General features: G+C 49.0%; 11 protein-coding genes across 11 annotated transcripts; 5 read left to right on the plus strand and 6 right to left on the minus strand.

Annotated features, from left to right (window-relative positions):
• Positions 1-1,752: 1,752 nt before the first annotated feature.
• On the minus strand, positions 1,753-5,028 carry kin1 (putative serine/threonine protein kinase Kin1; the record flags this gene model as incomplete). The annotated part of the gene is made up of 3 exons (XM_057143482.1): positions 1,753-3,689; positions 3,748-4,375; positions 4,453-5,028. 3 exons carry the CDS (start codon positions 5,026-5,028, stop codon positions 1,753-1,755), a joined length of 3,141 nt encoding a protein of 1,046 aa, XP_056992770.1.
• Positions 5,029-5,754: 726 nt separating this feature from the next.
• On the minus strand, positions 5,755-7,137 carry N7520_009549 (putative zinc metallopeptidase; the record flags this gene model as incomplete). The annotated part of the gene is made up of 1 exon (XM_057143483.1): positions 5,755-7,137. One exon carries the CDS (start codon positions 7,135-7,137, stop codon positions 5,755-5,757), a length of 1,383 nt encoding a protein of 460 aa, XP_056992771.1.
• Positions 7,138-7,331: 194 nt separating this feature from the next.
• N7520_009550 (phosphoketolase family protein) lies at positions 7,332-9,773 on the minus strand (the record flags this gene model as incomplete). The annotated part of the gene is made up of 1 exon (XM_057143484.1): positions 7,332-9,773. The coding sequence occupies one exon, from the start codon at positions 9,771-9,773 to the stop codon at positions 7,332-7,334; it is 2,442 nt and encodes an 813-aa protein (XP_056992772.1).
• Positions 9,774-10,909: 1,136 nt separating this feature from the next.
• Positions 10,910-11,206, minus strand: N7520_009551 (uncharacterized protein; the record flags this gene model as incomplete). The annotated part of the gene is made up of 2 exons (XM_057143485.1): positions 10,910-11,031; positions 11,086-11,206. The coding sequence occupies 2 exons, from the start codon at positions 11,204-11,206 to the stop codon at positions 10,910-10,912; spliced, it is 243 nt and encodes an 80-aa protein (XP_056992773.1).
• A 502-nt stretch (positions 11,207-11,708) lies between these two features.
• Positions 11,709-12,596, plus strand: N7520_009552 (uncharacterized protein; the record flags this gene model as incomplete). Its single annotated transcript, XM_057143486.1, has 2 exons — positions 11,709-12,178; positions 12,230-12,596. The coding sequence occupies 2 exons, from the start codon at positions 11,709-11,711 to the stop codon at positions 12,594-12,596; spliced, it is 837 nt and encodes a 278-aa protein (XP_056992774.1).
• Positions 12,597-14,541: 1,945 nt separating this feature from the next.
• On the plus strand, positions 14,542-15,438 carry N7520_009553 (alpha/beta hydrolase; the record flags this gene model as incomplete). Its single annotated transcript, XM_057143487.1, has 1 exon — positions 14,542-15,438. The coding sequence occupies one exon, from the start codon at positions 14,542-14,544 to the stop codon at positions 15,436-15,438; it is 897 nt and encodes a 298-aa protein (XP_056992775.1).
• Positions 15,439-16,005: 567 nt separating this feature from the next.
• Positions 16,006-17,594, minus strand: N7520_009554 (Zn(II)2Cys6 transcription factor domain-containing protein; the record flags this gene model as incomplete). Its single annotated transcript, XM_057143488.1, has 3 exons — positions 16,006-16,741; positions 16,791-17,253; positions 17,306-17,594. The coding sequence occupies 3 exons, from the start codon at positions 17,592-17,594 to the stop codon at positions 16,006-16,008; spliced, it is 1,488 nt and encodes a 495-aa protein (XP_056992776.1).
• An 806-nt stretch (positions 17,595-18,400) lies between these two features.
• On the plus strand, positions 18,401-20,184 carry N7520_009555 (Cytochrome P450 61; the record flags this gene model as incomplete). The annotated part of the gene is made up of 4 exons (XM_057143489.1): positions 18,401-18,563; positions 18,615-18,765; positions 18,826-20,074; positions 20,149-20,184. The coding sequence occupies 4 exons, from the start codon at positions 18,401-18,403 to the stop codon at positions 20,182-20,184; spliced, it is 1,599 nt and encodes a 532-aa protein (XP_056992777.1).
• A 943-nt stretch (positions 20,185-21,127) lies between these two features.
• N7520_009556 (SNG1 family protein) lies at positions 21,128-22,663 on the plus strand (the record flags this gene model as incomplete). The annotated part of the gene is made up of 1 exon (XM_057143490.1): positions 21,128-22,663. The coding sequence occupies one exon, from the start codon at positions 21,128-21,130 to the stop codon at positions 22,661-22,663; it is 1,536 nt and encodes a 511-aa protein (XP_056992778.1).
• A 1,402-nt stretch (positions 22,664-24,065) lies between these two features.
• Positions 24,066-26,512, plus strand: tktA (transketolase tktA; the record flags this gene model as incomplete). The annotated part of the gene is made up of 6 exons (XM_057143491.1): positions 24,066-24,119; positions 24,247-24,389; positions 24,498-24,582; positions 24,637-24,931; positions 24,985-26,348; positions 26,399-26,512. The coding sequence occupies 6 exons, from the start codon at positions 24,066-24,068 to the stop codon at positions 26,510-26,512; spliced, it is 2,055 nt and encodes a 684-aa protein (XP_056992779.1).
• A 180-nt stretch (positions 26,513-26,692) lies between these two features.
• Positions 26,693-27,754, minus strand: N7520_009558 (uncharacterized protein; the record flags this gene model as incomplete). Its single annotated transcript, XM_057143492.1, has 1 exon — positions 26,693-27,754. The coding sequence occupies one exon, from the start codon at positions 27,752-27,754 to the stop codon at positions 26,693-26,695; it is 1,062 nt and encodes a 353-aa protein (XP_056992780.1).
• Positions 27,755-27,789: the final 35 nt, after the last annotated feature.

Genomic DNA, 27,789 nt, shown 5'->3' on the forward strand with positions numbered 1-27,789 from the left:
GAATTAAATTGTATACCCTTTGAAGACTATCTATTATCATAAATAGAATATAAGCTCTTTTTATTGAGGGTGAGTAGTAGTCGACTTACGTTTCTTGGTTTCGCGTTCGTAGTTAGTGGCGAGTCCGATTGCAGCCGCACGGGTCACACCGCACACTAGCTGCTACACTATTGACGCTAATGGGCCAATGATAGCGCTTAAAACCTTGTTACTAAGCAACTTCTAACAAGAGCCATATGTCTAATCGTTATATAATTATATATAAAAAATTTCTCTCATTAAATCTATGTATTAAAGAGTAGAATATTCGCGGTGTTCATTGCGTGGTCGCGAGTTGATATTTCTATAGTATTCACTACTAGGTGTCGCGATAAGCGCCTCCTGGTAGATAAGGATTATGATAATAACTAAAGCGCAATTTAAGCATAATTTGATAATAACTATGTATAACGCTACTAAAACAAGTATTCACATTGATTTTGAGATTCAATCGGAAAGTAGAGAGGCTCAGAGAGTGGTCTACATACCTTGTGAGTAGGCGAGGAGCAGGCGATTAGCCGACAGCTTGCCCGGGCAACTCAGGGCCCGGGCAGCCCTCCCGCCCAGGGACCAGGGCCTGCCGCCTGCCGCTGTGCCGCCCGCCCCGCCCCTAGGTCACGGTAGATCCTACCATATCTCGGTGGTCATGGATACCCTTAATATTTATCTGGAAAGTAATAGTAAATCATGAATCGATAATTGAGTAAACACTATCAAGTCATAAGAGTAACCGACCGAGATTTTGCTTATTTTATTTAATTAAAACCTCTTCATTTAGATATTTCTGATTTAATCCTCCATCGGGCAGTTAGAACATTAGGCCCTAGGGCTGCAGGCACCCCAGGGGCCAAGATGGTTGGTTGGTGGACGATCGGGGACTGGCAGCCTGCAGGGGTAGGTACGGCTTGTGGTGGTACGAACGTACTTTCACTGATCGGAAAGTCTCTTATAATGGCCTTGAAAGCTTATTGGACCATATACCAGAGTGGGCTCTATCAAACAAAGAAGTTGATCAAAGAAAAGATACCGAAGATAGGATTTAGTGCATATGCAAGAAACGACCAGGGCCACTTTCTTTGATCGTATTTTTGTTGCATTTTCATGCACATGTAACACAATCCGTTCTTACCACCCGTCAGTCTGTCGCAGCATCGAGGATAGGTACTCGTTTGACTCTACCGGCAGAAGTGTTAATATTTATGATGAAGAATTTAGCCCTTTAATCGAAGAAAAGTATTCATGCCTAGATAATCCTAGCAGAGACTATGCAACGCCAATTCCCTGCCTCGACGCTAAAAGAGAACTGCAGGCCCCATGATGCTGCATGCAGATAACAGACAAAGAAACAGAAGCACCAATAATATGTCTTCAACTTTAATGTACACCAAGAAGACCAACACGCTTTTCTAGAACGACAGTGGGAAACGGACAGAAGTAGATGCGACCCAGAATGATAGGCCGAGGAAGAGCTAGAGAGCAGGGGGACCGGACAGAACAAAAGGAGCTCCGAAATGCAAGGATAAACATATATATGGGAAATGCTCATGTAGGGATGTATCATGTGGTTTGATGAATGTACCTATGCCTGTACCTAGCGGGGAACGCGAGACGAAAAAGAATAAGAGATAAATGCCATCTAGGCAAGACTTCTATGTGATCCCTGTCGGAGCGAACGTGCATGGTGTGTAATAGATATCTAGCTTTGGGCTGAAATCACAGTCGCAAAGCATCAAGAATCTTCTTCGCCATCTCTCTGTATTGCCACATGCCACCCGAGACCTTCTTGAACTGAATGCCGTGTAGGGAGAACAAAGGGACCTTTACAATGAGAATCTCAAAGCGAAGTACCAGGTTCTCGCCGGTGTCGCTCTGGACGCGGGTAGTGGTCTCCCCAACCACCCGCTCACCCACTGCGCCACTCTGCTGGCTATCGCGAGCAACATAGTCATCCGAGGCGTCTGAGTTTGAGACGAAACTGCGGTCTGGTTGCGTCTGGGGCCGGCGTTGTGGCTTGTTAGATCCTGAACGGCTGTCATCGCGGCTGTCGTCGTGGCCAAGAAGGCCACCAAAGCTGATGCGGCGACGGTGTGAGACCTGGCCCTGGCGGTCCGGGCTAGGGGGGCTAACATCGATGACCTTGTCGAGGTCGATGCTGGGGGCGTGTCGACACCGGAAGCCACCCTTGATCTCAACGTAGTCCACAGCCAGCTGTTTCAAAACGCGGATGATATCGGCACGGATGACAGGTAAGGGCTTGCTGCTAGTGGTTGACACGCTGAAGAGACCCTTGAGGAAGACCGGCTTAGACAGGTCTTCGCCTTCGTTAGCACTCTCCAGCGCGGTGCCTGCACCGGTAATGTCCTCATCAGTTTCTTCGGGCACGTTCGCCTCGAGAGCAGCCTCACGCCGGGCCCGTCGGGCTTGAATGCTTTCACGGCGGGCATGACCCAAAGACATGGTACGTGCTGTATGCGTATGCGTGCGGCCACCGGCTTTCGTGCCAGCCTGATCCTTTTGGGTGTTGGGACCAACCTGATCCGAGCCACTCGTCGAGGGAGGCTGTCGCTCAACATCCAAAGTATCAGCATCGCCTCTTCGGGCCGCTCTTCGGGGTCGGTAGTCAGCGGAGTTGACACTGGTAGACCGTCCCAAGACCTTATTAGGCTGCGAAGTTGACTCGCTCGAGCCCGGTGCAGCGAGGAAGTCCTGGTATTGAGGCTGGCTTCCCCCGGAGGGAATAGGAGGGGATGGCTCGGCCCGCCGAGTTCTCCGCACACTAAACCCACGGTGCAGGGGAGACGCGGAATCGACAGGGGGTTGGACGTTGAGTGTCGGAGTATTGGGGGTGCTGATACGCTCCCGTTCCACATCGCGGCTGCGGTCCTTGACTTTGCGGGTGCTGAAACGTCGCAAAATACCGGCCGCTGCACTTTCTTTCTTCGCAGGTGTGTCTGGCATTACGTGTCCAGACGGCGAGGAAGTATGAAGATTCTTGATACCTTCCGTGACCTCCTCCTCGCCGTGGGTTCTGGCCCGAGGACGAGACCGTCGGCCAGTGTCCTTTTCTCCCGGAACTGAGTACTGATTAGTGTGAGCAGCCTCTGGGGGTGCGAGCTCCGGCATTCCCACATCAAGCGGGATTGGACGAATGCCCGAAGTAGGAGGACGACTCTCTAATCGCTCCCGGTCCAGTTTCTCCTTGACAAGGTGGTAAACTGATACCAGCGGACTGTAGGCGTTCAGAGGATCATTGCCTAGCTGGATTGCCTCGGATGAAGGTGCCGATAGGGTATCACGGCTAGCAGCAGAGTTGCGTCGTTTGTAGAAGTCGAAGACGCCGCGCTTTCGCTCGGCTTGGCTATTCACTGGGTGCTCCCGGAAATTGAGCCGTACAGCGTGCTGGTACTCGTCTGAATCCAGCACCTTGGTTAACTGGGATGTGATATAGTCTGGTGAACCAAAATCAAAGCCTGTCATCTTCTCAATGACTTCTTGGTCCAACGGAAGCTGGATAGGCACTCGCTGGGGGAGGTAATTTTCGGGAGGTGCATTGAAGCCTTTGTTCATCCACGGGTGGCTCATAATCTCGGCCAAACTGGCACGCTGTTTCGGGTCGGTAACAAGCATACGTGAAATAATATGACGGCATTCTGTGAAAAGAAGTTAGTGAAAATACTTACCGAGAAGTTAGTTTAGAGAAATGTTTACCAGTTGTTAGGCCAGGTGGGTATTCTACAACACCCTTCTTGATCTTTGCATGGAGCTGGGGCATGCTCTGATCATCAAAAGGTACTTTCCCGCAGACCAAAACGTAGAGAACAATTCCAAAACTCCAGACATCCACCTCCGGCCCAGTGTATTGTCTTGCCTGAAGCAGTTCTGGAGCCGCAAAATAAAGACTACCACAGAAGGTCTTCAGAAGACTTCTGGGAGAAAAGAGATTGCTGAGACCAAAATCGATGATCTTTATATCACCCGTCTTGCTGATGAGGATGTTCTCGATCTTTAGATCACGGTGGACGATGCTGTTGCGGTGGCAGTAGTCCAGAGCACTAGCGATCTGGCGGGCGAACTTGCGGGCTTGTTTCTCCTTCAACTTGCCGTGAGAGATGATATAGTCCAACATTTGACCGCCGTTAACATACTCGAAGAGCATGTACCAGTGATATGTTGTGCGCACCACATCTCGCATTCCGCATATGTATGGGTGACTAACGAGACTCACAATGGCGGCCTCTCGAGCCGTTCTTATTTCTTTTGACCGGTCCGCCCTCTCCGATTCTCGACCGTTGCGGTGCTCCTCAGTCGAAAGTCGGGGAACGATCTTGACAGCGACCTGGAACGGGCATTGTTAGAACATGTTATGTTGATAGCGGATGAGATAAATAGGTGTGAATAGGAGGGAAGCTGTACCTGTTCCCCGGTTTCCATATTTTTCGCGAGCTTCACTTTACCCATGCTGCCCGCACCGATAGTCTTCCCCAGGGCCCATTGGCCCGTTGGTGTAGTGATCGTCGTCCGACGCCTTGGCTGTGTGGGGACGACCGGGCCGGTCGCATTCTGCGAGGAATCAGCTGCGCGGTCCGCAGTAGCGGTGCTTGTCATATCGACACTGTCCCGTTGATGAGCTTGAGTGGATGAAGTGCGCTGGTGTCTTCGGGTGGATTCGGTTCGGGTTGCGGTGGGTGGGCGCTCCTGCGAGCGTTCAGACGGCATGTTTGCGACATTGGATGCCTCAAAATCCCGACGGGCGACGCTGTCCAGCGCGGCGTGGTTTGCCGGCGGGCGACGGTCGTAAGAGGGGGTTTTGGAGTGTGAGTATTGTGTCTGTGGAGGGGGCTGGGGCTGGGACGTGTTGGACGATCGGACCGCCACGCTTCGAGTCCGATGGGGTAAATCAGACGCAGGCGCCCAATGGGCGGGGCGAGAGGAGGTAGATTGACTGCGTACCACCATAGGCGACTTCGAGGCAGGCGCCGGAGCCGACATAACGACTAGGACGAGTCTGGGTTGGGGTTGGATAGATGAGGTTGGAGCGGTCAAAGGACGCGAGCGGGGAGAGGCTGACGGACGGTCGACAAGAGCCCCACGGGCTGCATCCACCTAGGCACCTGTTGTATTTGAAAATCAACAGATCGAGGAAATAAGAAAGTGTGAAAAGTGAGATAACTGGAAAAGTTTCACAATCCGACAAGGAGGGGAAAAATGAGGGTGATGGGGGGAGGGGAAGAAGGGAAGTGGAAGAGTAGGTTTGACAGGGGCCTTCGAAGTCCAAGCCCAAAAAGCTTTTGGGAGTGTAAAATATTCCAACCAACAAGGACATCTAATTTCTCATTTGAATCCGAGCTGGGTGTTACCCGGACTTGCTTGATGCACCGGTTCTATTCTCCCCTGGTCTTTGGCCCCCTTTGGGTACAACTCTACGTCCCATGACGTTTTCCACGTTCCCGGTTCCATTCAGGCACTAAGTTTAGTGGAGATCTAGACCTATGGACCACGTCTATCAGGGAGTTCATCCAGGGAAATGCCTATTTAGTTAGTAGAATAAGCGTATATATGTATTTCTACCATACTTAGGTATCTATCTCGATAAATTATACATACTGTACTTGTCCAAAATAAGATGCAATCTGATGAGACGAAGAAATGCATACGTAATCACATGACCCACACCTATAAGTATCTTTGAAACTCCACACTCAACCCGGTCATAAATCACGCAAATTCATACTTCAGATCATTACTCAAGCCTGCCCCGACCTGCACTCTTCCGTTGGTGATAATACTCCTACTATTTCGTGCCGGTGGATCCCAGACCACTTCAGCCGCACTTGACCGTGGACGGGATATTCCACACCCAGTATCGTCTCGATCATGGAAAAGGACAAGATCCGGACTTATACCCACTTGCACAGCAAGGCCAGTATCACAAGAAAGACCGATAGCAGCTCGGGCGCGGGTAGACACACATTCATACAATAGTCCAGCATCATCCTGTGCCCCCGCCTGATAAACCCCCACCCCGATACAGGCCAAAAATAACGGATCGGCAGAGCCCCACGGTGTAAATGCGTTTCCAACGTTGTTGACACCGATCACTGCATCTAGGTCGTATTTGCGGATCAGCTCGGGGACTCGTAGGGTACCCCGGGCCCGTTGGTGACTTTCTTGGCCCAGTGGTGCGGCCATGTATAAATCGCTGGTGGGTAAACCAACGATGCTCACGGGGAGGTCATTCTCATGGATTACGCGAGATATCTCGCACCACTCCTCGTCGGTGAGTAGGGTTAAGCGGGTGCAATGTCCCAGCATCACGCGTTTTCGCGTAGATCTACTAGACCAGCCTCTTTGTTGAAGTGTTTGTAACACATGCCAGATAAGGGGCTCATTGCCGGGATCCAGGTTATAGTCTAAATGGAAATCGACATGCTTGTCAAGGAGTAAGGCGTGATCAATCGCCCACTCAATGTTCTTTTTCGAAGCCTCCACGCTGGATTCAACGTATGGCGTAGTCCCCAGTACATCAATCTGCTGATAGGTCTCTAGGGCGCTTTCAATCAGAGTGCGGTTTTCGTCTCCAAATTGGCTGGAGAAAATGGGATCCTGGGCGAAACAGGCGATCTGGATATGACAAGCCTCGCTCCATTGACTCTTCAACGTAACTGCCGCATCCAAGCAGACCAGCTTGACTGTATGATCGACCTCAACAAAAGCCCTCATAGCTGTAACCCCTGACGAAACAGAATCGGCTAACAGCCATTCCCCTCGTTTCAGAAGATCGGGATAGGTAAAGCTCTCTTTAGCTTTGGTGGTGAAAGACAAGGCTTCCTGGAAAGTGCCCGTGCAAGGCAAGAGGTGCGAATATTTGCTTGCATTATGAACAAATGCTTTGTCCAAATGGATATGTGGGTGAGTCAAGGCCGGTAAAGCGAGCGGAGCTTGGATGTCATCTCCCGAGTCGTGCGGGGTTATTGATGCGATTGTGCCTTCTTGAGACCCTGAGGGGTAATCGAGGTTGACACTCCATGCGTGAGAGGATCCAGCAAGTCTCACTCCCCGGACTGATTTTATTTTCTTGCTTAATTTAGGAGGGGGCATGGTGTATATATGTTAAAGAGGAACTTGTATCAGAGTCTGTTCTTATGGGATGCTCCACTTCGGGGAAGTCCGCCATTGAGCCGAACACCCATCTCATTCTCACTTCATGCAGTAGATAATTAAATTGATCGTAAATTCAAATTGATACATTATCTCGTGTCGTTTCACGCAATAGCGCTTGTAATCAAACTAAATCAATTCTTCGCATATGGCCAGGTCCAGTTGCGAATGTACTCAGGATCCACACCATTTTCAAAAGCCTCCGACTTACAAGCAAGACGTGCATTGATCAATTTCTCTCTAACACTAGATGCAGTGTTGCCCAGAGATGGAATCAGGTCAATTGCATCAATTGCCAAGCTGTACCGATCGGTTCCGTTGCGCACCGCCAATTCGAACGGAGTATCAATGTTGCCCTTCTCACGGTATCCCCTCACATGTAGGTTGTGCTGACCAGGACGCTTGTATGTCAATCGGTGAATGAGCCAGGGATAAGAGTGGAAATTGAAGATAATAGGCTTGTTATCTGTGAAGATAGACTTCCATTTGCGATCAGGCATGCCGTGCGGGTGATGGATCCCCGAGATAAGTCGGAAGAGGTCAACGACATTCACGAAGCGAACCTTGAGACTAGGAAGATATTTGCGCAAGAGTGCAGTGGCAGCTAAAGCTTCATGTGTTGAGACATCACCGCAAGACGCCATCACGACGTCTGGCTCTTCGCCTTGGTCGTTACTAGCCCAGTCCCAGATTCCAAGGCCCTTGGAACAGTGTGCGACGGCATCTTCCATGTTCAAGAACTGAATATGCTCTTGTTTATCTGCCACAATGACATTCACATAGTTCACACTACGGAGACAGTGGTCCATGCAGGACAGGAGAGTGTTCCCGTCAGGTGGGAGGTAGATTCGGACCACCTCGGGGCTCTTATTGGCCACCACATCGAGGAATCCAGGATCCTGGTGCGTAAATCCATTGTGATCTTGTCTCCAGACAGTAGCTGTGATCAGAATGTTGAGAGAGGCGACCTTAGCGCGCCATTCGACCTCAAGACACTTCTCAATCCACTTGCAGTGCTGGTTGACCATCGAGTCAATGACGTGCACAAAAGGCTCGTAGCTGTTGATGAGGCCATGACGCCCAGAAAGGATGTATCCCTCCAGCCAGCCTTCACATGTATGCTCACTGAGGATTTCCATGACACGTCCATGCGGAGAAAGATTACCTCCATCGCTGTCCTCTTCGAAGTAGTCTGCCATCCATACTTTCTTACCTGCTTTGTAGACTTCGGCGAGCTTATTAGACTCGGTCTCATCAGGGCCAAAGAGGCGGAATGTAGTCATATTCTTAGCCACGACATCACGAAGGAACTTTGCCATGTTCGCCATACCACCTGCGGAGGTCTTTCCGGGGATAATGTCCTGGATGGCATAATCACGGAAATCATTCAATTGCAGCGGCTTGCGCAGGAGACCACCATTGCCGACCGGGTTGGCACTCATGCGTGAGTTGCCGGCAGGCGCAAGCTCCCTTAGTTCAGGAAGAAGCTTGCCATTCTCATCGAAGAGCGTCTCTGGCTTGTATCCCTTCATCCAAGTTTCAAGGATCTCTAGATGAGCAGGGTTGGTAGAAACATCGGTGATAGGAATCTGGTGTGCACGCCAGAAACCTTCAAGTAGTTTCCCATCGACTTCCCTCGGCGCTGTCCAACCCTTTGGCGTGCGAAGAATAATCATGGGCCAGCGGGGACGGAACGGCTTGTTGGATGACCGGGCCTGTTGTTGGTATTGCTTAATCTCCTTCACACACTGTTCAAGTGTGACAGCCATAGCCTGGTGCATGCTTTCCAAGTCACTTCCCTCCACGAAATATGGCTTCCAGCCATAACCGATCATCAATGAAGTCAATTCCTCGTGACTGATGCGTGCAAGAACCGTCGGATTGTTAATCTTGTAGCCGTTCAGATGAAGAACAGGGAGAACCGCTCCATCAGTAATTGGGTTGAGGAATTTAGTGCTGTGCCAGCTCGTCGCAAGAGGACCAGTCTCAGATTCTCCATCACCAACCATGGTCAAGGTGATGAGATTGGGATTATCAAAGACAGTTCCAAAGGCATGAGAAATAGAGTATCCAAGCTCTCCACCTTCATGGATACTGCCAGGAGTCTCGGGAGTACAATGGCTTCCAATGCCACCCGGGAACGAGAACTGTTTAAAGAATTTCTGCATACCCACAGTATCCTCGGCCTTGTCTGGAAATACCTCCGAGTACACACCCTCAAGATATGACTGGGAGATAATACCCGGAGCGCCATGGCCAGGGCCGGAAACGAAAAGAACGTCCAGGTCATATTTCTTGATCAGGCGATTCATGTGGATCCAAGTGAAGGATTGGCCTGCATCAGACCCCCAGTGTCCTAGAAGTCGAGCTTTAAGATGCTCTACTTTCAAGGGTTCTTTAAGAAGAGGATTCTCTCGGAGGTAGAGCATGCCGAGACAAAGGTACAAGCTGGCATGAAAGTACGCGCTCATCTTGCGAACTTCGTCGGGACCAAGACATTTTCCGGAAACTGTGGACCGTGCCTCTCCATAAGCTGAAATGCTCTTTGCTTCGGCGTCATTTGAATGAGAGGCCATGGTGATTCACGGCGCAAGTGGTGATTTGAAGATGAGCGATGAAATGTGAAGTATATGGGTGGCTAAGATGGAAAGATGGTAAAGTCAAGTATAAGTAGAGAAAGGTGGCAATGCTGGTGTAATAGATTCAATTTCACGGAAAAATCTTGTTTATAAAGGAAAAAGATCCAGGAAACTGGTGGAGTGGCCTGATCCCTGCATTTGTGTACTTTGGCCTGGGTTCGGCCGGGAAGAGCAGTCAATGACGTGTAGGCCGTTAATGAACGCACCACTACGATTTGATTCAAACATGTTTGCCCATATTCGAGAATGACAAATAACTCAAATAATTAGAATGTTCACTATTCAATAAAAACCGATCCTTCCTTGTTGCTCAATTAGTACCTAGGCAATGCCGGTCATTGAGCATCGTGAATACCTCCGCCGATATCCGGATTGCTTTTGCGGGGAGAACAGATATTAAAAATGGAGCGGAAACCAATCTCAATAAAATTTAATGGAATAAACAACCGGAAATCTTGTAATTTTGAGCTTATCATGAGACATTAGCATTTGAGCACCCGAGTGGTAGGGAACGTAGTGCCGACAATGCCGCTTATTGGTACACAACATCAGATACTAATAAGCTCGATATTGCCACGAGGTACCTTGTGCAATAGTGCACCTTACTACTTAACTTACTAGTTATGAAAACGCCTTAGGTCATTAAAGTGGGCCCATTAGGCTTCACCCCCACCTACAGTCACGCTAATGAACATATTTTTAGGAAAATCGATAACTTATGATCTCACAGCAATACATGAGTGGGCCATTCTTTTTCTTTTCATTTTTCAACAGCTGACACATGATGTCTGTATCAACATCATCATCTATTCAACGAGTCTCAGTCGCACGAGGATACAACTTCATCCATTCGTTCTTGGTGAAACGCTGCCGTTTTGTAGCAAGAAAATCGTTGATCTTTGTGTCCAGCTCTTAAATCATTGTCAGCCAAAACTCTTCTCAATAAAAGCGCCATATACATTTTCTACTGTCATTTCCTTTCGGGCTTGTAATGAGTAATGATGCTTGAATTCATGGACTAGAATAAGATCATCGGGTAAAATGATACCTAAATAGTGATCAAGTTAACAAAGTCATTTGGTATAACAAAACTCAGGGAACAGACCTGCAGGAACAGAAAATACATAAATGGGAGATCCTTCGGCAATGCGAACAAGCCACTGCTGTTTCGGACGCATAGATGCGCCGTTCGGCCCTAGGCTAGATCTATCAGTGTCCTAAGCAAAACATTTGTTAGCCTAACTCTCACAGCAATAAGTAGCTGGATTAAGAGCTTGTGGTATGGCCTTCCCCGCGGTGATGAGGAGATCAAAACTGCGCTGCGGTCGCACGGGACCTGGATGACCTCGCAGCCGAACGGAGATGCCCATGTTGGTGCGGAACATCTCTTTTGGTGTCTGAGTGAAAGACTGGATAAACAAATCTATTCTATGACATCTTGACTCCAAGGTGCGAAGATTGAAGTGACGGAAGCAGAGGGAGGGAAAGAACAGACGCGACCAAAAGGTATGTTTTCTACGTGAGCTTCGACGGTTTCTACATTAACCCTCCTTTTCCTCGAGTACACCAATTTGAACTCACGTTCGACCCCTAGGCCCCAACTTTGGTTTTTTTCTTCTTTCAGCATTTCTAGAGAGCCTGAATATTCAAATAATGCAGGCGAGGCAAGGGGCTCCAATGATTGAGGGAATTCGACGTGTCAATTATAGCGACAAGAGGTAAGATACCGACCAATAAAAAATGTTTTCATTCAAGCCCTGTCTAGAACCCTGCAACTTTCAGGGGCTCAATGATTCTGGCCTTTCTCAGTTCCCCTGATTTATTTCCTTGATCTATGCACTCAAATCACCTACCTCACTAGCGATATCGGCCATGGCGACGACTAATCTGGACGATGGCCTTGGAGATAAATTCAATAGATTTTTTGAGAAGACTACTGTGACTCGCTCAGCATGCGATGCCTATGCAGAGAAGCTTGGAGGCAAAGCCATACCGGTAAATGTGCAAGGCGTTTGCAGTTACACCGTCTATGCAGGACCCAGTGCCGAATATGTGGCTCAATTTCGTTTCAAGTCTCTTCGGCTGAATATGAAGACTGCGAGCCTCGCCCAAGCTATATATGGTGAACTTGCGCCGCAGGTAACCTTCATGGGAGAAATTGGGGATATAGGGAACGAGAGCGAATCCCTCTGCATCCATCTCATGAACCGGATCAAAGGCATCAGTTACTTCGATTTCATTATAAACCACATCGTGGACGATGAAACACCTGCATCTTGCTGGCGAAAAACCCTTACTTCTGACGTTTCGAGGTATGGTTACAACTTACGACTGGAGGTTATGTAATTGAAAGTTCTATCCTTGAAACCTTTGCTCACGATTTCTTATGCTAGATTTTTCGCTATGTTCTGGAAGGCACCTCAGGAACTCAACAAGGCCTACCGTGATAGCTTGTACCATCCATATATGAAAGATCTAGGCTTGCTGCTTATTTCGCTTCCACCAAGTTTTTACCCTATCACACAAAAATCTCTGATTTCATTGCGGACCATTTTCTCCCTTCCAATGGTACTGCTGCATCGAGACTTCAGTGTCTTCAATATCATGGTAAATGAAAAATCTTGCAATCTAGTCGGATTGATAGATTGGGGGAAGACAGAGATTGCGCCTTTTGGTCTTAATCTACACTTTTATCAACGTTTCCTGAATAATGTCGACCGCAGGGAGGGCTGGTCCAGATACGACGACTACCTTCCTTGAGCAGGAGGAGATGTTCTGGAAGATCTTCAAGCCGGAGGCTGGAGGGTTGGACAGTCAAATATTGCAAGCTGTGAAAACAGCTAGAATTGCAGGGCTATTGTTAAATCGCGGTTTTACGCCTCGCCTTGCGGACTTGCCCAAGCCGGTGCCTATTTGTGATGATGAAAGCGGATCATATAGCATGGATGAACGAAATGCTTTGCTAATCAATCCAGCTACAAGATTCACAGAATCAATACAGGCTAGGAGTTTTAATACAGAATCATCCATGGATGCCGATAAATATTTCACGTAGACATTCCAGGGTTGACGATACCTGTGGACCCAGAAAACCTTGGAAATACAGACCCACTTTTTATCGAACTGCGGATATCAGCTCCAACTTCCAACAAGGCACAACTCGATGTATTCGTTTCCGATATCACAGGTACAAGCTGTCGGTTAATAATGTTACCGATCTGAGGATTACCCCGGTCATTTCTTGACTCAGCAGATGCCTATCTCATCTCAGGGGCACTATTAAGCAATTCGTGACTTCCTTTTCACAATAATGTTGCAAACACGCCGTCTTCTCAGGGAAGGCATCCCATTTCACGCGCTCAGGACAAGGACTTAACGTACTTCTTCAGCTGGGCTACCATGACCAATCCCGCATCTCTATATCAGACGTGAGCGGATGAAAGTTGAGTTGCTCATCATTTGGGTTCGAAATCGACTGGTGTGTGTCATGTTGCGCATACAGAAGATTGGTTTCGAGGTAGCCTCAATGTCCGCATTTTCGTTACCAGAGAAATGGGATGGTCGGCGACAGCCCGGAAGTTGTGTCATGATCCGCTTCCCGCTTCCTCATCGCATTTTTCTCCCCGCGCTTAGCCACTTGGCCATACCCTGGTGATAATTCGTTATTCTAGACTTTGGCCGGACAAAAAAGCACGATTCGGCTAATTGCGACCGCTAGTATCTTGCTACAAGCCGACGCGGACGCCGAACCAGTGACCATCGCGGTGCACCAGTTCGACACGGATAAGGTAGAACAGGTCTCGTGGACTTCGTTGGAAAGGTATTTAGAGTTGTCGATTGCGGCGCAGTTATAACAGCATTTCTTGATTAATTTTGCGAATCGGGATATCCGAGTTGGGGTATGTTTCGCTGGCGGACGCTGCGAGAAGGGCCCAGCGGATTGAGGGCTGGCTAGATAGCTGGCAAGAGAGTTCGTAGATTGATTTAAAACTACATTTGTGTGTCAACTCAATCTATCCGTTGGTTCTCATTCACTCTAGGATCACTGACAGCTCATATTCAGCTGTGTGACGGAGCCTCCGTCTAGTTCAGCTAAGCCCCACTATAGTCAAGTACATAACCGAGTTATGCATCAAACTCAAAATGTTGTCCCTTTCAAGATAATCAACAAGGGTTAGTTAACGCGGGTATATCCTCCCAATACTTCAATCCAGCAGTGCAACAGACATAAGGCTTGTTTATTAATTTGCGTTACGTGTAGGACCGTGGGCCTGTGACTGTTTAGGGTACCGGCAATGGCAATCTCAGTCTAGTTATGACACACTACGAGCATTCTTAAAATCGCTTCAAAGTTTAATTCAACAGCCACATCGCTAGTATCGGTTTCCCTGCTTGCGCGTCTAAATCCTGACTGCCGAAACAGTCTGTGGATCTCGGCCTCGCCGCATCTGCCGCACAGACCACACGCCCAAAAACACCATGATGGAAATCCTACGCGACCAAGATCATGATGGTGGAGAACAGTATGAAATCGTGAAGGAAAACATACGCGACCAAGCTGAAGGTGGCTCCTGAGTGGAGAATAAACAAAGAATAAACAAAAAGAGAAGGAAATCATACGCGACTAAGATCAAGATGTTGGAAAATATAAAGGAGTCGAAAAGCCCTGATAGCGCCGATCAATTCCTTTCTCATCGTCGTCAAAATGTGGCTATTAACCTATATCCTCTACCTGCGCCTAAAAATAGGTGCCTTGATCGTGAGACTCTTATTCAGGCTCATTGAAGGAAAATGGACCGCCAACCCTGACGCAATCCATAACCTCCCATCCCGCGATCCTCAACGCAAAATCAAAGTCCATATCTACAAACCCTCAATACAAAGTGCCACCCGCCCAGGTCCCGTCTTGATCAACTTCCACGGAAGTGGTTTCGTCATCCCAGCCCACGGCATCGACGATGCATTCTGTCGCGAAATCAGCCAGCGCACAAATTACACGGTCCTAGACGTTCAATACCGACTTTCACCCGAGCACCCTTTTCCTGCTGCAATACACGATGTCGAAGACGTCGTCAAATGGGTCCTGCAACAACCCGCCGTCTTTGATCTGTCCCGCTTAGCAGTCTCTGGATTCAGCGCTGGAGGAAATCTAGCCCTGGTCGCCTCATCCACCCTCTTTCCGAAAGATACTTTCCGTTCTGTGATCACTTTCTATCCAAGTACCGAGGGACATCTCGATCCTGCTACACTGGTTGCGCCGGAGGCGGGTGGGCGCCCTCTTCCCGTGGCCACTATGCGTCTTTTTCGGCATTGTTATGTTCAGACTGAAGTTGATAATCGGGATCCACGCATTCTACCTGTTTTTGCGGACCCGGCACGTTATCCGAAGAATGTTCTTGTTATAACGGCTGGCTATGATATTCTTGCTGATGAGGGTGAGAGGCTTGCGAGGCAGCTTCAGAAGGATCCTCAGCGGCATGTTGTTCACCGGAGAATGCCGAAGTGCAATCATGCTTGGGATAAGAACGCTGCTTTTGGTACCCCTGAGTGGGAGCAGAGAAATCTGGCTTATGATTTGGCTGTTGAGATGCTTCGGCTGTAGTGTTGTCATTTGTTTGTTATGCGTTCTGTTTGTTTACATACCCCGGGCGCAATATGTCAAAGACTTATTCGGTAATGATAGATTTCATGTTTAGAAAAGTTATAGAAGTTCATTTTTGAGTTCTTTTGTGCATGAGTAAACCGGTGTAAATGCCATGAATAGTAGGTATTGAGTCGAGAGTGCAAGTGTTCATGTCCCACATGTGCATACGGTGGCCCACAACGGCCACTGATCGGATGACCTAACCTTGATATCACGTGCATTTTACCCGTTTTAGACCCTGGGCACCGCTTTAGTTACGTCTTTCTTTTATTAGTCATCTCCGCCTTTCCCATTACTGTAAACATGGATTCTACAGGTTTGATAGAGCGGGCAATGCAGATATATTCAGGTGATACGTAAAAATTTGGTATCATTGAAATATGAATATTGGGAAGCGACTGCTTAAATCCCTAAATGACTCTGTTTGTTGGAGTTTGTTCTTGTTACAGTATCCAAAAGGTTCAATACCTCTGATGTATCTCGGATAATTCTGCTCTGTGTATATTAATTTGATAAATGAGACTCTTATAAGATCCCCGCGCTGCTGTTGCTGGGGGAGACACTAAATGTGAGTTGCAGAGACTGTGGTGTGTTCTCAACATGAAAAATATTGTCCCAGTGGGACCGAAAGTTTTCATCAGCCCGTGGTGTTTCCAGCCACATGACACTCTTAATTTGGACGAGGGCATCATTGAAATCATCCAACTGTAAATATGCTGAGACGGTCTGTGCTTTCTCAACAAACCATGCGTAGTTGGATGTGCCCATGGTAGTCAACAACCCGATTGAAATAAACCAAACATCAAGTGAATCATACACACGAGGTGCTAACTCAAGTTGTCTGAAAAATTCCACAAACCGGGTGACCATAGTATTCATAATGACTGCATGTGAGTAGTATGTTGGCCCCTGGACGATGAGCATATATATTATAATTGAGTAGCGAAGAGATTCCGTGATTGGTGACGGTTGGGTGTTTTCCGTGTTCGGGGTGGGGCGTAAAAGTCGGTGTATGACAAAGCAGGTGAGGTCGTGGAGTTGTGTTGATGAGAAAGACATAAGATGTGATCGTTCTAACACGCTGCGTAGACGTATGAAAACATTCCAGACGTCATAGTCGACGTCAATATTATCAAAACCGATTAAACCGTCAAGGGCGGTTGTGTCGAGTTGCCATTCCGGGATGCATGGTATACCATCTCCGAGGCCGACGTCGTCTTGAGTATCGAATTGAGGATGACCCATGATGAGCATCGACACCCTTTAATACATCAGCATCATGTTTCCTCCAATGTCCAGGGGATACTCACCAGCTGACCATTCGCGCAGTGAGTGGACTTGTCTGCCTCACTGAATTGATGCCACCTCTCATATTGACCAATTTCTTCACTCCATCCACATGCATCTGGCTGACATTAATGTTTCCTTTGCCAAACTTAAAGGTTGAATTGTCAGTGGCTGGCCTAGATGAAAGAAGGGTGGATCCTACCTCGATGGCTGCCAATGTGATGACAGAGTTCATAGTGCCGTCCTGTACAGCCAGTGACATATTCTCAACTTTGCGACGCAATAAAGCGACAGAGTCAGCCATGAGAAGTTCTGAGGATTGAAAGCCTTTTTGTGCTAACAACTCTTCATCAAGGCATGCTGTTTGTAAGGAAACATGAAATAAAGCCGGATCGCCGAGAGCAAGCGGCCACCAGGAGACAAGGAACGGATTCGAGGTTGTGCTCATGTCGAGAGGGTAGTATTGAAAGGCAATTTTATGAAGGACTAGTCTTGTCAGCGAGGCTTGCTGAACGATCTCGACCTATCGCATACGTACAGCCGTATATAAGACGTTGGACTTGTTCCCGCGGAAATCTTGTTTGTGGATAAGAATCGAATGGATCGAGCGATCCAAAAGTGCAGTCGTTCAATGAAACGGATAAATCCATAGGTTTTGTTAGGGCTCTCTCTCTTCTCCCGGGGCCCGCCGGCGCCGCCCAGGGTTCATTGGCGTAGACACATTGAATTTGACGCTTGTTGCAACGCGAGCAGCGGGGTGTGCGAAGGTCGCAGCTAATTTTAGACTTTGAGCACGCAGCACAGGACCGACGGAGCGTTTGGCGCATTTTGGGGAGGAACTCGAGGCCCGGCGCGTTAGTGAAGATTGAACAATTAATTCCAGGAGGAAGAGTGCCGGTGGAGACGGCCTAGTCCTGTTAAGAAAGCCCCACACCGCCTTGGGGACCTATAGGCTACAAATAGTTCTATCGAACCGATACAGTATTGGTCAGTATTATTGTATAGTAATATCATGCGTGTGGTATAAGCTAGAGAGAAATCCGAAGTTGATCTTGAAGTAATGCTTTTCAGCAAGCCCGCGAAAGAGCAAACATCACCAACTGCACACTGGTAAAGTAATTCCGTTCTTCCAAGTGACGATGTGATCTATTTATTAGGGCAAATTCACGTTTCAGGGACTAGTGATTTTTTCATACCCGGCAATTCCGATTGATCATGCAATGCTTCGGAGAGCAGATTGGCAGATCCCCCGCTATGCAATCGAATGTGAATTCCCTAATCGGGACTAGACCCCGAGACCACAAATAACACTAACCAAAATAGGACTAGACCCCGTTTATCTGTGTCAGCAATGAACTATGCATACAGTATCAAAATGGCTTCATTGGGTAACTTGGAGATCTTACGATGGGATCTGAACTTCGATTGAGTAAAGATTCTTCAAGTTCCACAAAAATATGCTTACAAACTTGAACTTGCCAGGGGTTATGTCTCGAAGGCCTTTGCCTGAGATCGATTTGGCTCTGTGACCCACAGAACAAGCTGGAGGCTGACCTGATCTTCTTATAAGAAAGGCACGAGAATCCTTGATTTGCCAGACTCAACACCTTTTATGACTACAAAAGCCACCACCATGGATGTTGAATTCATTAGCAACTCTAGTGTTCAACATGATTGTTCACAAGCTTGGCCTGCCGCGTCCAAAATTGGAGAGCTCGTACCGGATTTTCTTGTTGGCTGGTGCACCTGGCAATATGTCGTGACCTTTTTGTTAGGAGTGGTGATTTATGACCAGGGTATGCAATCTTGAATATCGGCAATGGTCCCTCTAGCTAATGGTACCCAAGTTATGTATATCAAACACAAAGGCTCTATTGCTGGGCCTTCATTCAAGATTCCTCTTATAGGTCCGTTTCTCCAAGCTCTAGACCCGAAGTTCGAAGAGTACCTTGCTCAATGGGCAAGCGGACCCCTCAGCTGCGTGTCGGTATTTCACAAGTATGTTCCTCGCCCTAACAAGGCTCCACATCGGCAGAACTTCTACTCACATATTTGCAGGTTTGTTGTCCTTGCCTCCGACCGGGATATCGCACACAAAGTTTTCAAATCCCCTTCATACGCGGAACCCTGCATAGTGCCTCTTGCTAAAGACATCTTGGGACACAAATCATGGGTCTTTCTCCAAGGCAAAGCCCACACCGAGTATCGTCGGGGGTTAACCCCTCTGTTCACCAACAGAGCTTTGGCAACCTACTTTCCTATTCAAGAGAGAGTGTTCGCCGACTACTTTGACAAGTTTGTCACCGCCAGTCAGGAAAATTACAACCAACCAATGGCCTTCATGACCATGTTCCGTGAGATCAATTGTGCGATTTCATGTCGCACCTTCTTCGGGGATTATATATCCCAAAGTGCGGTCAAAAAGATTGCTGATGACTTTTACCATGCCACCGCCGCCCTAGAGTTGGTAAATATCCCTCTTTCGATTTACATTCCATTCACAAAGCCATGGAAAGGAAAGCGGATAGCCGATGCAGTTCATGTTGAGTTCGCCAAATGCGCGGCGAGATGCAAGGAAAACATGGTCGCCGGAGCGAACCCGACCTGTATCGTTGACCACTGGGTGCTGCATATGATGGATTCAAAAAAGTATTATGAAAAAGTCGCCGCAGGCGATACGGACGCAGCGAAGCCCACAAATCTCATTCGCGAGTTCACAAACGAAGAGATTGGAGAGACGCTATTCACCTTCCTCTTCGCATCCCAAGATGCATCTAGCAGCGCGACAACCTGGCTCTTCCAGATCCTGGCCCAGCGACCTGATGTACTCGATCGACTCCGGGAGGAGAATCTCGCCGCACGAAATGGCGACAGAAGCAAGCCTTGCGATCTCGCTATGCTGGAATCTCTAACCTACACCAGTGCTGTCATTAAGGAGCTTCTCCGTCACAGGCCGCCAGTTATCTTCGTTCCTTACCTGGCTAAGAAGGACTTCCCAATTACGCCGAATTACACCGTTCCCAAGGGGTCTATGGTAATTCCCTCTTGTTATCCGGCTCTGCATGATCCGGAAGCGTACCCAGAGCCGGAGGTTTTTGATCCTGATCGCTGGATCACTGGGGATGCTGAGTCCAAAACGAAGAACTGGCTCGTATTTGGAGCGGGCTCCCATGATTGTCTTGCAAGGAGATATGTGCCCTTGTCCATGGCAGCAATGATTGGTAAAGCAGCGATGGAACTCGACTGGGTGCACCATGCGACAGACAAATCCGAGGAGATCAGGGTATTTGCCACTCTATTCCCAATGGTTAGTTCAATCCTCGTGTTACATCTCTTGCATGGTATTTGTTCCCTGGGAGGTTGTGCTAATTAGTGGTACAGGATGGGGCTCAACTGGTGTTCACGAAACGCGCATAAAGTATTTGGAAAGCACTAGTTTGAGTGAAGATATTTCTTTTGCGTTGAAGCGCCGAAATATACTCCATTTAACATTTCCATACTGTACTAAGGGAGTTTTTTCCCTTCAATTGATTAAATACTGTATCACTGATTCATGAAGGGTTCAAGAGTTGATTGATGCGCAGCACCTGAGGTTCATATCAGATTGAGGTCTTCAATTAGCACGGCTCAACAGCTATATATTTCTTTCGTTGTTGTCAACTTATATCGAAAAAATGACCTGGGTCTCTAATCTATAATGTTTTCTCCTATGTCCCCATTAGCAAACTTCCAAGATTGATGGATTTTTCTGGGTTGCTTCAGAACGATGATGATGAGGATTGGGGACCATAGTGGGGGTGGGTGAGTTACTAGTTTGTGTCCCTATCTCTCCCGGAATGTAAATCTTGTCCCCTTTCTTCTTATTTCAACCCTGGGAGGCTACGCACCCAGTAGTACTTCTTCCGCTGACTGAAAACATCATCTAGCTGTTGACAAATATCCAAGCTTCCTCGGTGACAGATCGACAACGGCCTACGGATTCGGCGTTTGAAAAAAGGAGAACACCGAGAGAGAAGACGTTGCCCCTTGATTGGGGCCGTGCTTAGGCAATCAGGAATTAATCATTTCCATGTTGATAGCCACTTATGTTGTTTAAAATTTGCTTACGAAGCTGTTAAATAATCACGATTAGCTAAAAGAAATGATGAGTTGGCATCGGCGTCTGTTCAGAATTTGACACGAGTACGAGGAATGCTTCCGCCACCAACCTCCAAGCCAAGCAGATTCCGTAAGATTCTGCTTAATCAGAACGTTCCTTGACTCAGTCAACCTCACTTCCCCTCAAATACTTAATCACCTTGCTGGTACTTGATGTATTCTTCACAGATATTTTCAAGTTCATCTTTACACGACTAGTCCCATGGTGTTTTATCCGAAAGCTCGGCAGCCGCGCCTCAGCATCAACCACCCAACGGTCCGGCCAATTCGACTGGCTGTACTAAAGGCGGCGACCATCAACCTTTTCTTGCTGCAAATTCTGTTCCTTGGTCTTTTTTGCTACCTTTTTGGATCTCTTTTCCAGCAAACTACACATATTCATAATATCAATATTCTCTACGTTGATTATGATGGCGGCGCAATAGGCACGGCAGTCCTTGATGCTTATCAAGAACTCAAAGGCCCAGGCTTTCCAACTTTGATTGCGCGGTCCACTCAAGAATACCCCGAACCAGCTCTCACTGTTGAGGCTGTTTGCAATATCGACTACTGGGCAGCTCTTTACGCCTCGCCCAATGCATCGAATCACTTGCTCAGCGCGCTAGGAGGAGGCTCTGCCGCAGCCTCATACAACTCCAGCGATGTCCTCACAATGGTATGGAATGAAGCGCGTTATCCCACTGTGGTAGACTCTGCTGTTTCTCAAAGCTTGACAACGCTATCTGAAGCTGCACGAGTGGCCTACTTCAAAGAAGGCGGAAAGCAGTTGATACAGACGCTGAACAGCTCGGATCCTGCAGCCATTGCCATCTTTGCCGACCCCTGGAATTTGGACTCGATAGACATTCAAACAACCAAACAGGGATCCCGGCTGATCTACAATACCCTTGTCGTCATCCTAATCCTGATCCAGGAGTTCTTCTACTTGGGACTCATCAATGGTCTCTACCTGCAATTCAACCTCTATACCGCCGTCTCGCCCAATCGGATCGTGGTCGTACGTCAAATTATCTCACTTCTGTACACACTTGCCGGGTCTTTAAGCACAGCAGGTGCTATCTGGGCCTTCCGATTTGGCTGGCATGTAAATGGCAACCAGTTCGCGCTTAACTGGCTGATCTTCTGGCTGTTCGCTCACTTGAACTTCCTCGTGCTCGACGTCTTCACCATCTGGCTTCCGCCTCCATACATTCCAATGGTGTTCATATCCTGGATTGTCCTAAACGTAACCTCTATCCTCTTGCCGTTCGAACTGTCGCCAGGATTCTACAAAGTGGGATATGCGTTACCAGCGCATAGTTTATTCCAGGTCATGATCGATATCTGGTCCGGTGGTTGCAATCCTCAGCTCAACTATGCACTCCCTGTGATGTTCGCTTATGAAGTGGTCAGCCTCGTTCTCAGCTCGATTGGCGTTTATCGACGGGCTCATTTGGCCACCATCAAGCAGGAGGCAGATGAAAAGGCACTGCAGGAACGCATCGCGGCGGCTGTTGCTGAGAAACAGGAGAATCTGCAGCCAAACGAGGAAAGCAGACCGGATGCCCTGGATGGCGAAACACCGGTCAGTGAGCCAGAGCAACGAGCTACCGTGCAACGACGCGCGACTTTCACAAGTATGGAGGATCAGGAGAAGATGTGTGATATCATTCGGCGGGAGTTGTCGCGTCCTGCTGAAAGGGCGGATACCAGTCGCAGCAACAATGGTCCCTCCTTTTACCTACCCTATAAGGAATGATTTTTTGCATGTCGGATTTACAGGGTTCGAAACTCGATTTCAAAGTGATTTGTCTAAGGTTAATCGGATAATTTAATTGAACAATATGTAGAAATCCCCACCCAATCTTTAAAAATTTAGTAATCTTCGCGCCGGTATAGTCTAAGACTCGTGGAAGAAATACTCCGTGAAGGACTCACGACCCACTTCTGGGTTCCGTATTGGGAATATTCATAAGCCGAACAGCTGTAGGGCACGGGCTTAATAGATATGCTTCATTGGTGTGGAGACTATGGGGGTATAAAAATTAGTGCCAATAAGAGTATGCGCAGTCATGTCCATGAACACGTAAGATATGCATAACTAGAGTGTTACTCGAGATGCCGGCATTGAACTGTGTCACCGCTGACTCAAGCTGACGAGACTGTTGCATATTGAGCTAAGCCATTGATCAACTGATGGCTTTTAGTTTTAGAATAGCAGTCAATTGGTTTTTACGGTGTACACCACCGGAACACTATTATCCGTAAGTGTAAAGCGGAATTCCCATCGACCGACTCAGCGACGATGCTGTTCCTATCTGACACACCGAGTTTCTCATGCCGCGTATGGCGATGCATTGACTGTTTGCAGTTGATTCTTTTGAAATCTTCCATGCGGATCTTCCGAATCGGATTGACCTAATCAGGAAAAGCCGACCTGCAGGATCTTGTATCTAGTGAGTTTCATGCTATAGTAATCCATTAAGTCCATGTAGGTCGAGATCCATATAAGTCTTTCTACTCCGTAAGCTCCATATAGCCGTCAAGCCAGGGAAATGGAAAGGTCGGCTAATTTCTGGTGAGACCGGAGCAGGGTCCTCCGATCGGTTCCCGGTGTAGGGAATCAGGGCCAAACGGTTGAGAGTACTCCGTAGTCCGGGTGGGAATTTTCTTTTCCTCATGATTTGCTTGGGTTTTTCATTCTCGCGTATTCTTTTACCAGGTTAATACTATGTTCTTTGCTGAGAACTTTGGCTGTATGATGTAGTTATACCTATTGGCTGAGTCAGCCACTAGTAAAAGCGTCCAAAGCTCCCTCTATACTGGGAAGAATAATGAAAAAGAATCCAAAAGGACGAGTGATGCATTTGCTTAACTTTAGACTATAATAGGACCAGTATACCGCATAGATAATATCCTCCATTACCCGTGCGCCAGTAGGATTGTCCCCCGGCGGTTGTTGTATGCGGCATCGCAACCAAGCCCGGACAGCTGCGGTTGCCCCACCACAGACATCATACCCCACCAACAAATACGTTCCTCTCTTCCCCTTCTTCCCTTTCCCTCCCCCATCCTTTCTTAAGTCATTTTGAAAGAGTATGCCGTGATCCTCCCTTTACAACTTTCTAATTACTGACGATTGTCTCCCAGAATCTGCCATCATGGGTTACACTGATCTGGACGTGTTGGCCATCAACACCATCCGCCTTCTCGCGGTACGCTACTCTTGCGCTAGGTTGATTCAGGGTCTCAATTGGAGAGCGAAGGATCCAATTGAACTTTGAGGCAATTCAACGCATAAAAGTGATTCCTTGAGCAGTCATGCTGATTCTGCACTTCTAGGTCGATGCCGCTGCCAAGGCAAACTCGGGTCACCCCGGTGCCCCTATGGGCATGGCCCCCGTGGCTCACGTCCTGTTCAACAAGTTCATGAACTTCAACCCCCAGAACCCTGATTGGGCTAACCGTGATCGTTTCGTTCTGTCGTATGTGCTACCCGAAGATGTCGTTTCCTTGGGAGCACGTTCCCATACCCCGCGGCAAACTACCCCTCAATCGAGATCGTCAGCTCTCTAACCGTGATGATCGAATAGTAACGGCCACGGCTGCTTGTTGCAGTACTCTTTGTTGCACCTCTTTGGCTACCAGCTCACTCTGGATGACCTGAAGGCCTTCCGTGTAAGCTTTCCAGAATTGCCCACCCAGAAAATGCTCCGTGCTGATTTTCCCTAGCAACTCGACAGCATCACCCCTGGCCACCCCGAGGCCCACGACACCCCTGGTATTGAGGTGACCACTGGTCCCCTCGGTCAGGGTTTCGCTAACGCTGTTGGTCTGGCCATTGCTCAGGCTCACTCCGGTGGTGTCTTCAACAAGCCCGGCTTCGAGCTGTTCAACAACTACACCTACACCTTCTTCGGTGATGGCTGTGCTATGGAGGGTATTGCCAGTGAGGCCGCCTCCATGGCCGGTCACTTGAAGCTCGGCAACCTGATTGCCATCTACGACGACAACCACATTTCCATTGGTAGGATTATCCGGATTTCTCCCAAATAGGATAGAGACTAACGCTTCACTTAGACGGTGACACTAAGTGCGCTTTCACTGAGGACGTTCTGCAGCGCTTCGAGGCCTACGGCTGGCACACCGAGTGGGTCAAGGACGGTGACCACGACCTCGAGGCTATCGAGGCCGCTATCCGCAAGTGTCAGCAGGTTACTGACAAGCCCTCCGTCATCAAGCTGACCACCACCATTGGCTTCGGCTCCAAGCTGGCTGGTACCGGCGGTGTCCACGGCAACCCTCTTAAGGCTGACGATGCTCAGCACGTCAAGAAGCTCTTCGGCTTCGACCCCGAGCAGACCTTCGTTGTTCCCCAGCAGGTTTACGACCTGTACCGCAAGCACTCCGCCGAGGGTGCCGCCAAGGAGCAGGAGTGGAACCAGCTCTTCAAGAAATACGAGCAGGCTTTCCCCACTGAGGCTGCTGACCTGTCCCGCCGTCTTGCTGGCAAGCTTCCCGAGGGCTGGGAGAAGAGCCTCCCCACCTACAAGTCTACCGACCCTGCTGTCGCCTCCCGCAAGCTGTCCGAGGCTGTCCTCGAGGCTGTCCACTCCGTTGTCCCCGAGCTGCTGTCCGGGTCTGCTGATCTGACTGGCTCCAACAACACCCGCTGGAAGAACGCTGTCGACTTCCAGCCTCCTCAGCTTGGCATTGGTGAGTGGTCTGGCCGCTACCTCCGCTACGGTGTCCGTGAGCACGCCATGGCTGCCGTCATGAACGGTCTGGCTGCCTACGGTACCGTCATCCCCGCCGGTGGTACCTTCCTGAACTTTGTCTCTTACGCCGCCGGTGCTGTCCGTCTGTCGGCCCTGTCCCGCGTCCGTGTCATCCATGTCGCTACCCACGACTCCATCGGTCTGGGTGAAGACGGTCCTACTCACCAGCCTATTGAGACTCTGGCTCACTTCCGTGCCATGCCCAACTGCATGGTCTGGCGTCCCGCTGATGGCAACGAGACTAGCGCTGCCTACTACTCGGCTCTGACTGCCAAGCACACCCCCTCCATCCTGGCCCTGACCCGCCAGAACCTGCCCCAGCTCGAGAACTCCACCATCGAGCGTGCCCTCAAGGGTGCCTACGTCGCTGTTGACACCCCCAATGCTGCCGTCACCATCATCTCTACAGGTTCCGAGGTCGGCATCTGTATCGATGCTGCTACTTACCTCAAGGAGAAGCACGGCGTCGCTGCCCGCATTGTCTCCGTTCCTTGCTTTGAGGTCTTCGATGCCCAGGACAAGGCTTACCGCCTGTCTGTCCTGCCTGACGGTATCCCCGTTCTGTCCGTTGAGGCTTGCTCCACCATGGGCTGGGAGCGCTACGCTCACGAGCAGTTCGGTCTCAACCGCTTCGGTGCCTCTGGTCCTTACAAGGAGGTGTACGCCGTAAGTTGTATCCTTGATCCTGTTTTCAGCTCCTTACTTACCATTTGCAGAAATTCGAGTTCACCCCCGAGGGTATCAGCAAGCGCGCTCTTGCCACCATCGACTTCTACAAGGGCCACACTGTGCGCTCTCCCATCAACCGTGCCTTCCAGCAAATCCTGTAAGGAACGACGAATTGCGTCAAAATGTTATGATTGTGTTTTAGTTAAGAGGCGACAGCCATTATATACCAGGTATAAGAATGAAATAGAGCGATGTCTGCCAACCAAGGCTTCCAAAATCTGTAGATGTACGCATGAAACTCAATTGTTCTCAGAACACGCCCGGAAAGTCTCCATTAATACTCATAGGAATTTATTCTGCATCTCAATTACCCCCTTCAGCATCACCTCCTTCTTCTGACGCTCTTCCGGCGTCACAGAAGGCCCATAGGCCTCCTCAGCTTGTCTCACAACAGCCTCCCTCCACTCAGTCTCCGTAGCATCCTCTTTCCCCACCGAGATATCAACCTGTCCCAAGCCCCCCCAAACATCCTTCATAGTCGGCGCCAACTTCTGCAAGAAAGCCGCAATCCCCCCCTCCCCACCCCCAGCATGATAACTTTCAAACACCCCACTCCCCGCCCACCTCGGCCCCAAACTCGCCATAATAAGCGCATCCAAATCTTTCACCGAAACGACCCCTTCCCCAACAAGATAACAAGCTTCCCGCAGAAGTGCAAACGCAAGCCTATTCCCCACAAACCCAGCAATCTCCTTATGAAGCACAATAGGTCTGTAGTATTGCTCCTGCTGCGACGCAGACCCTGACCCTGGCCCTGCCTCTGACCCAGGAACCAAAGATGGACCCGGAACCCCAGCAAAATAACTCTTAACAAACTCTACCCTCTCAGGATTCGTCCCTGGTCCAGGTACTATCTCCACAAGCGGCATCACATGTGGTGGGTTAAACGGATGTGCAACGAGCAACCGCTCCACAACATCGGGAGAACAAAGTGCCCCCTGGGCAGACGCTGCGATGCCTGATGAACTACTCCACAGGTGTGCATCCCGACTGGTGTACCGTGCAACCTCCTTCCAAAGAGCCTGTTTGGAGGCCGTTTGTTCGGGTGATTGTTCCTGGATAATGGTCGCGTTTTGGACGGCTTCTTGGATTGTTTTTGCGATTGTGAGTTGGGTTGTTGAGAGAAGAGCATCGACTATGGTTTCTTTCTCTTTATCTGTTTCGTTTCCGTTCTCGTTGGGGTGAATGAAGGCGGGGAGTGTGCTTCGGACTTGGGATTCGAAGTCGGGACGGGGATCATAGATTGTTACGCGGGTGTCTGGGCGGCGGAGATGGAGGGCTGTCATTGAGAGGCCTATTGTTCCGCCGCCTAGGAGGGCGATGTGGTGTTTGTATATTGGCATCTGGTTGGTTTGGTAGTATTTGATGAGGTTGAGGT

Source organism: Penicillium odoratum, assembly GCF_028828045.1.
Source record: "Penicillium odoratum strain IBT 22623 chromosome Unknown utg000006l_segment0_segment0, whole genome shotgun sequence".
NCBI classification, from domain to species: domain Eukaryota; kingdom Fungi; phylum Ascomycota; class Eurotiomycetes; order Eurotiales; family Aspergillaceae; genus Penicillium; species Penicillium odoratum.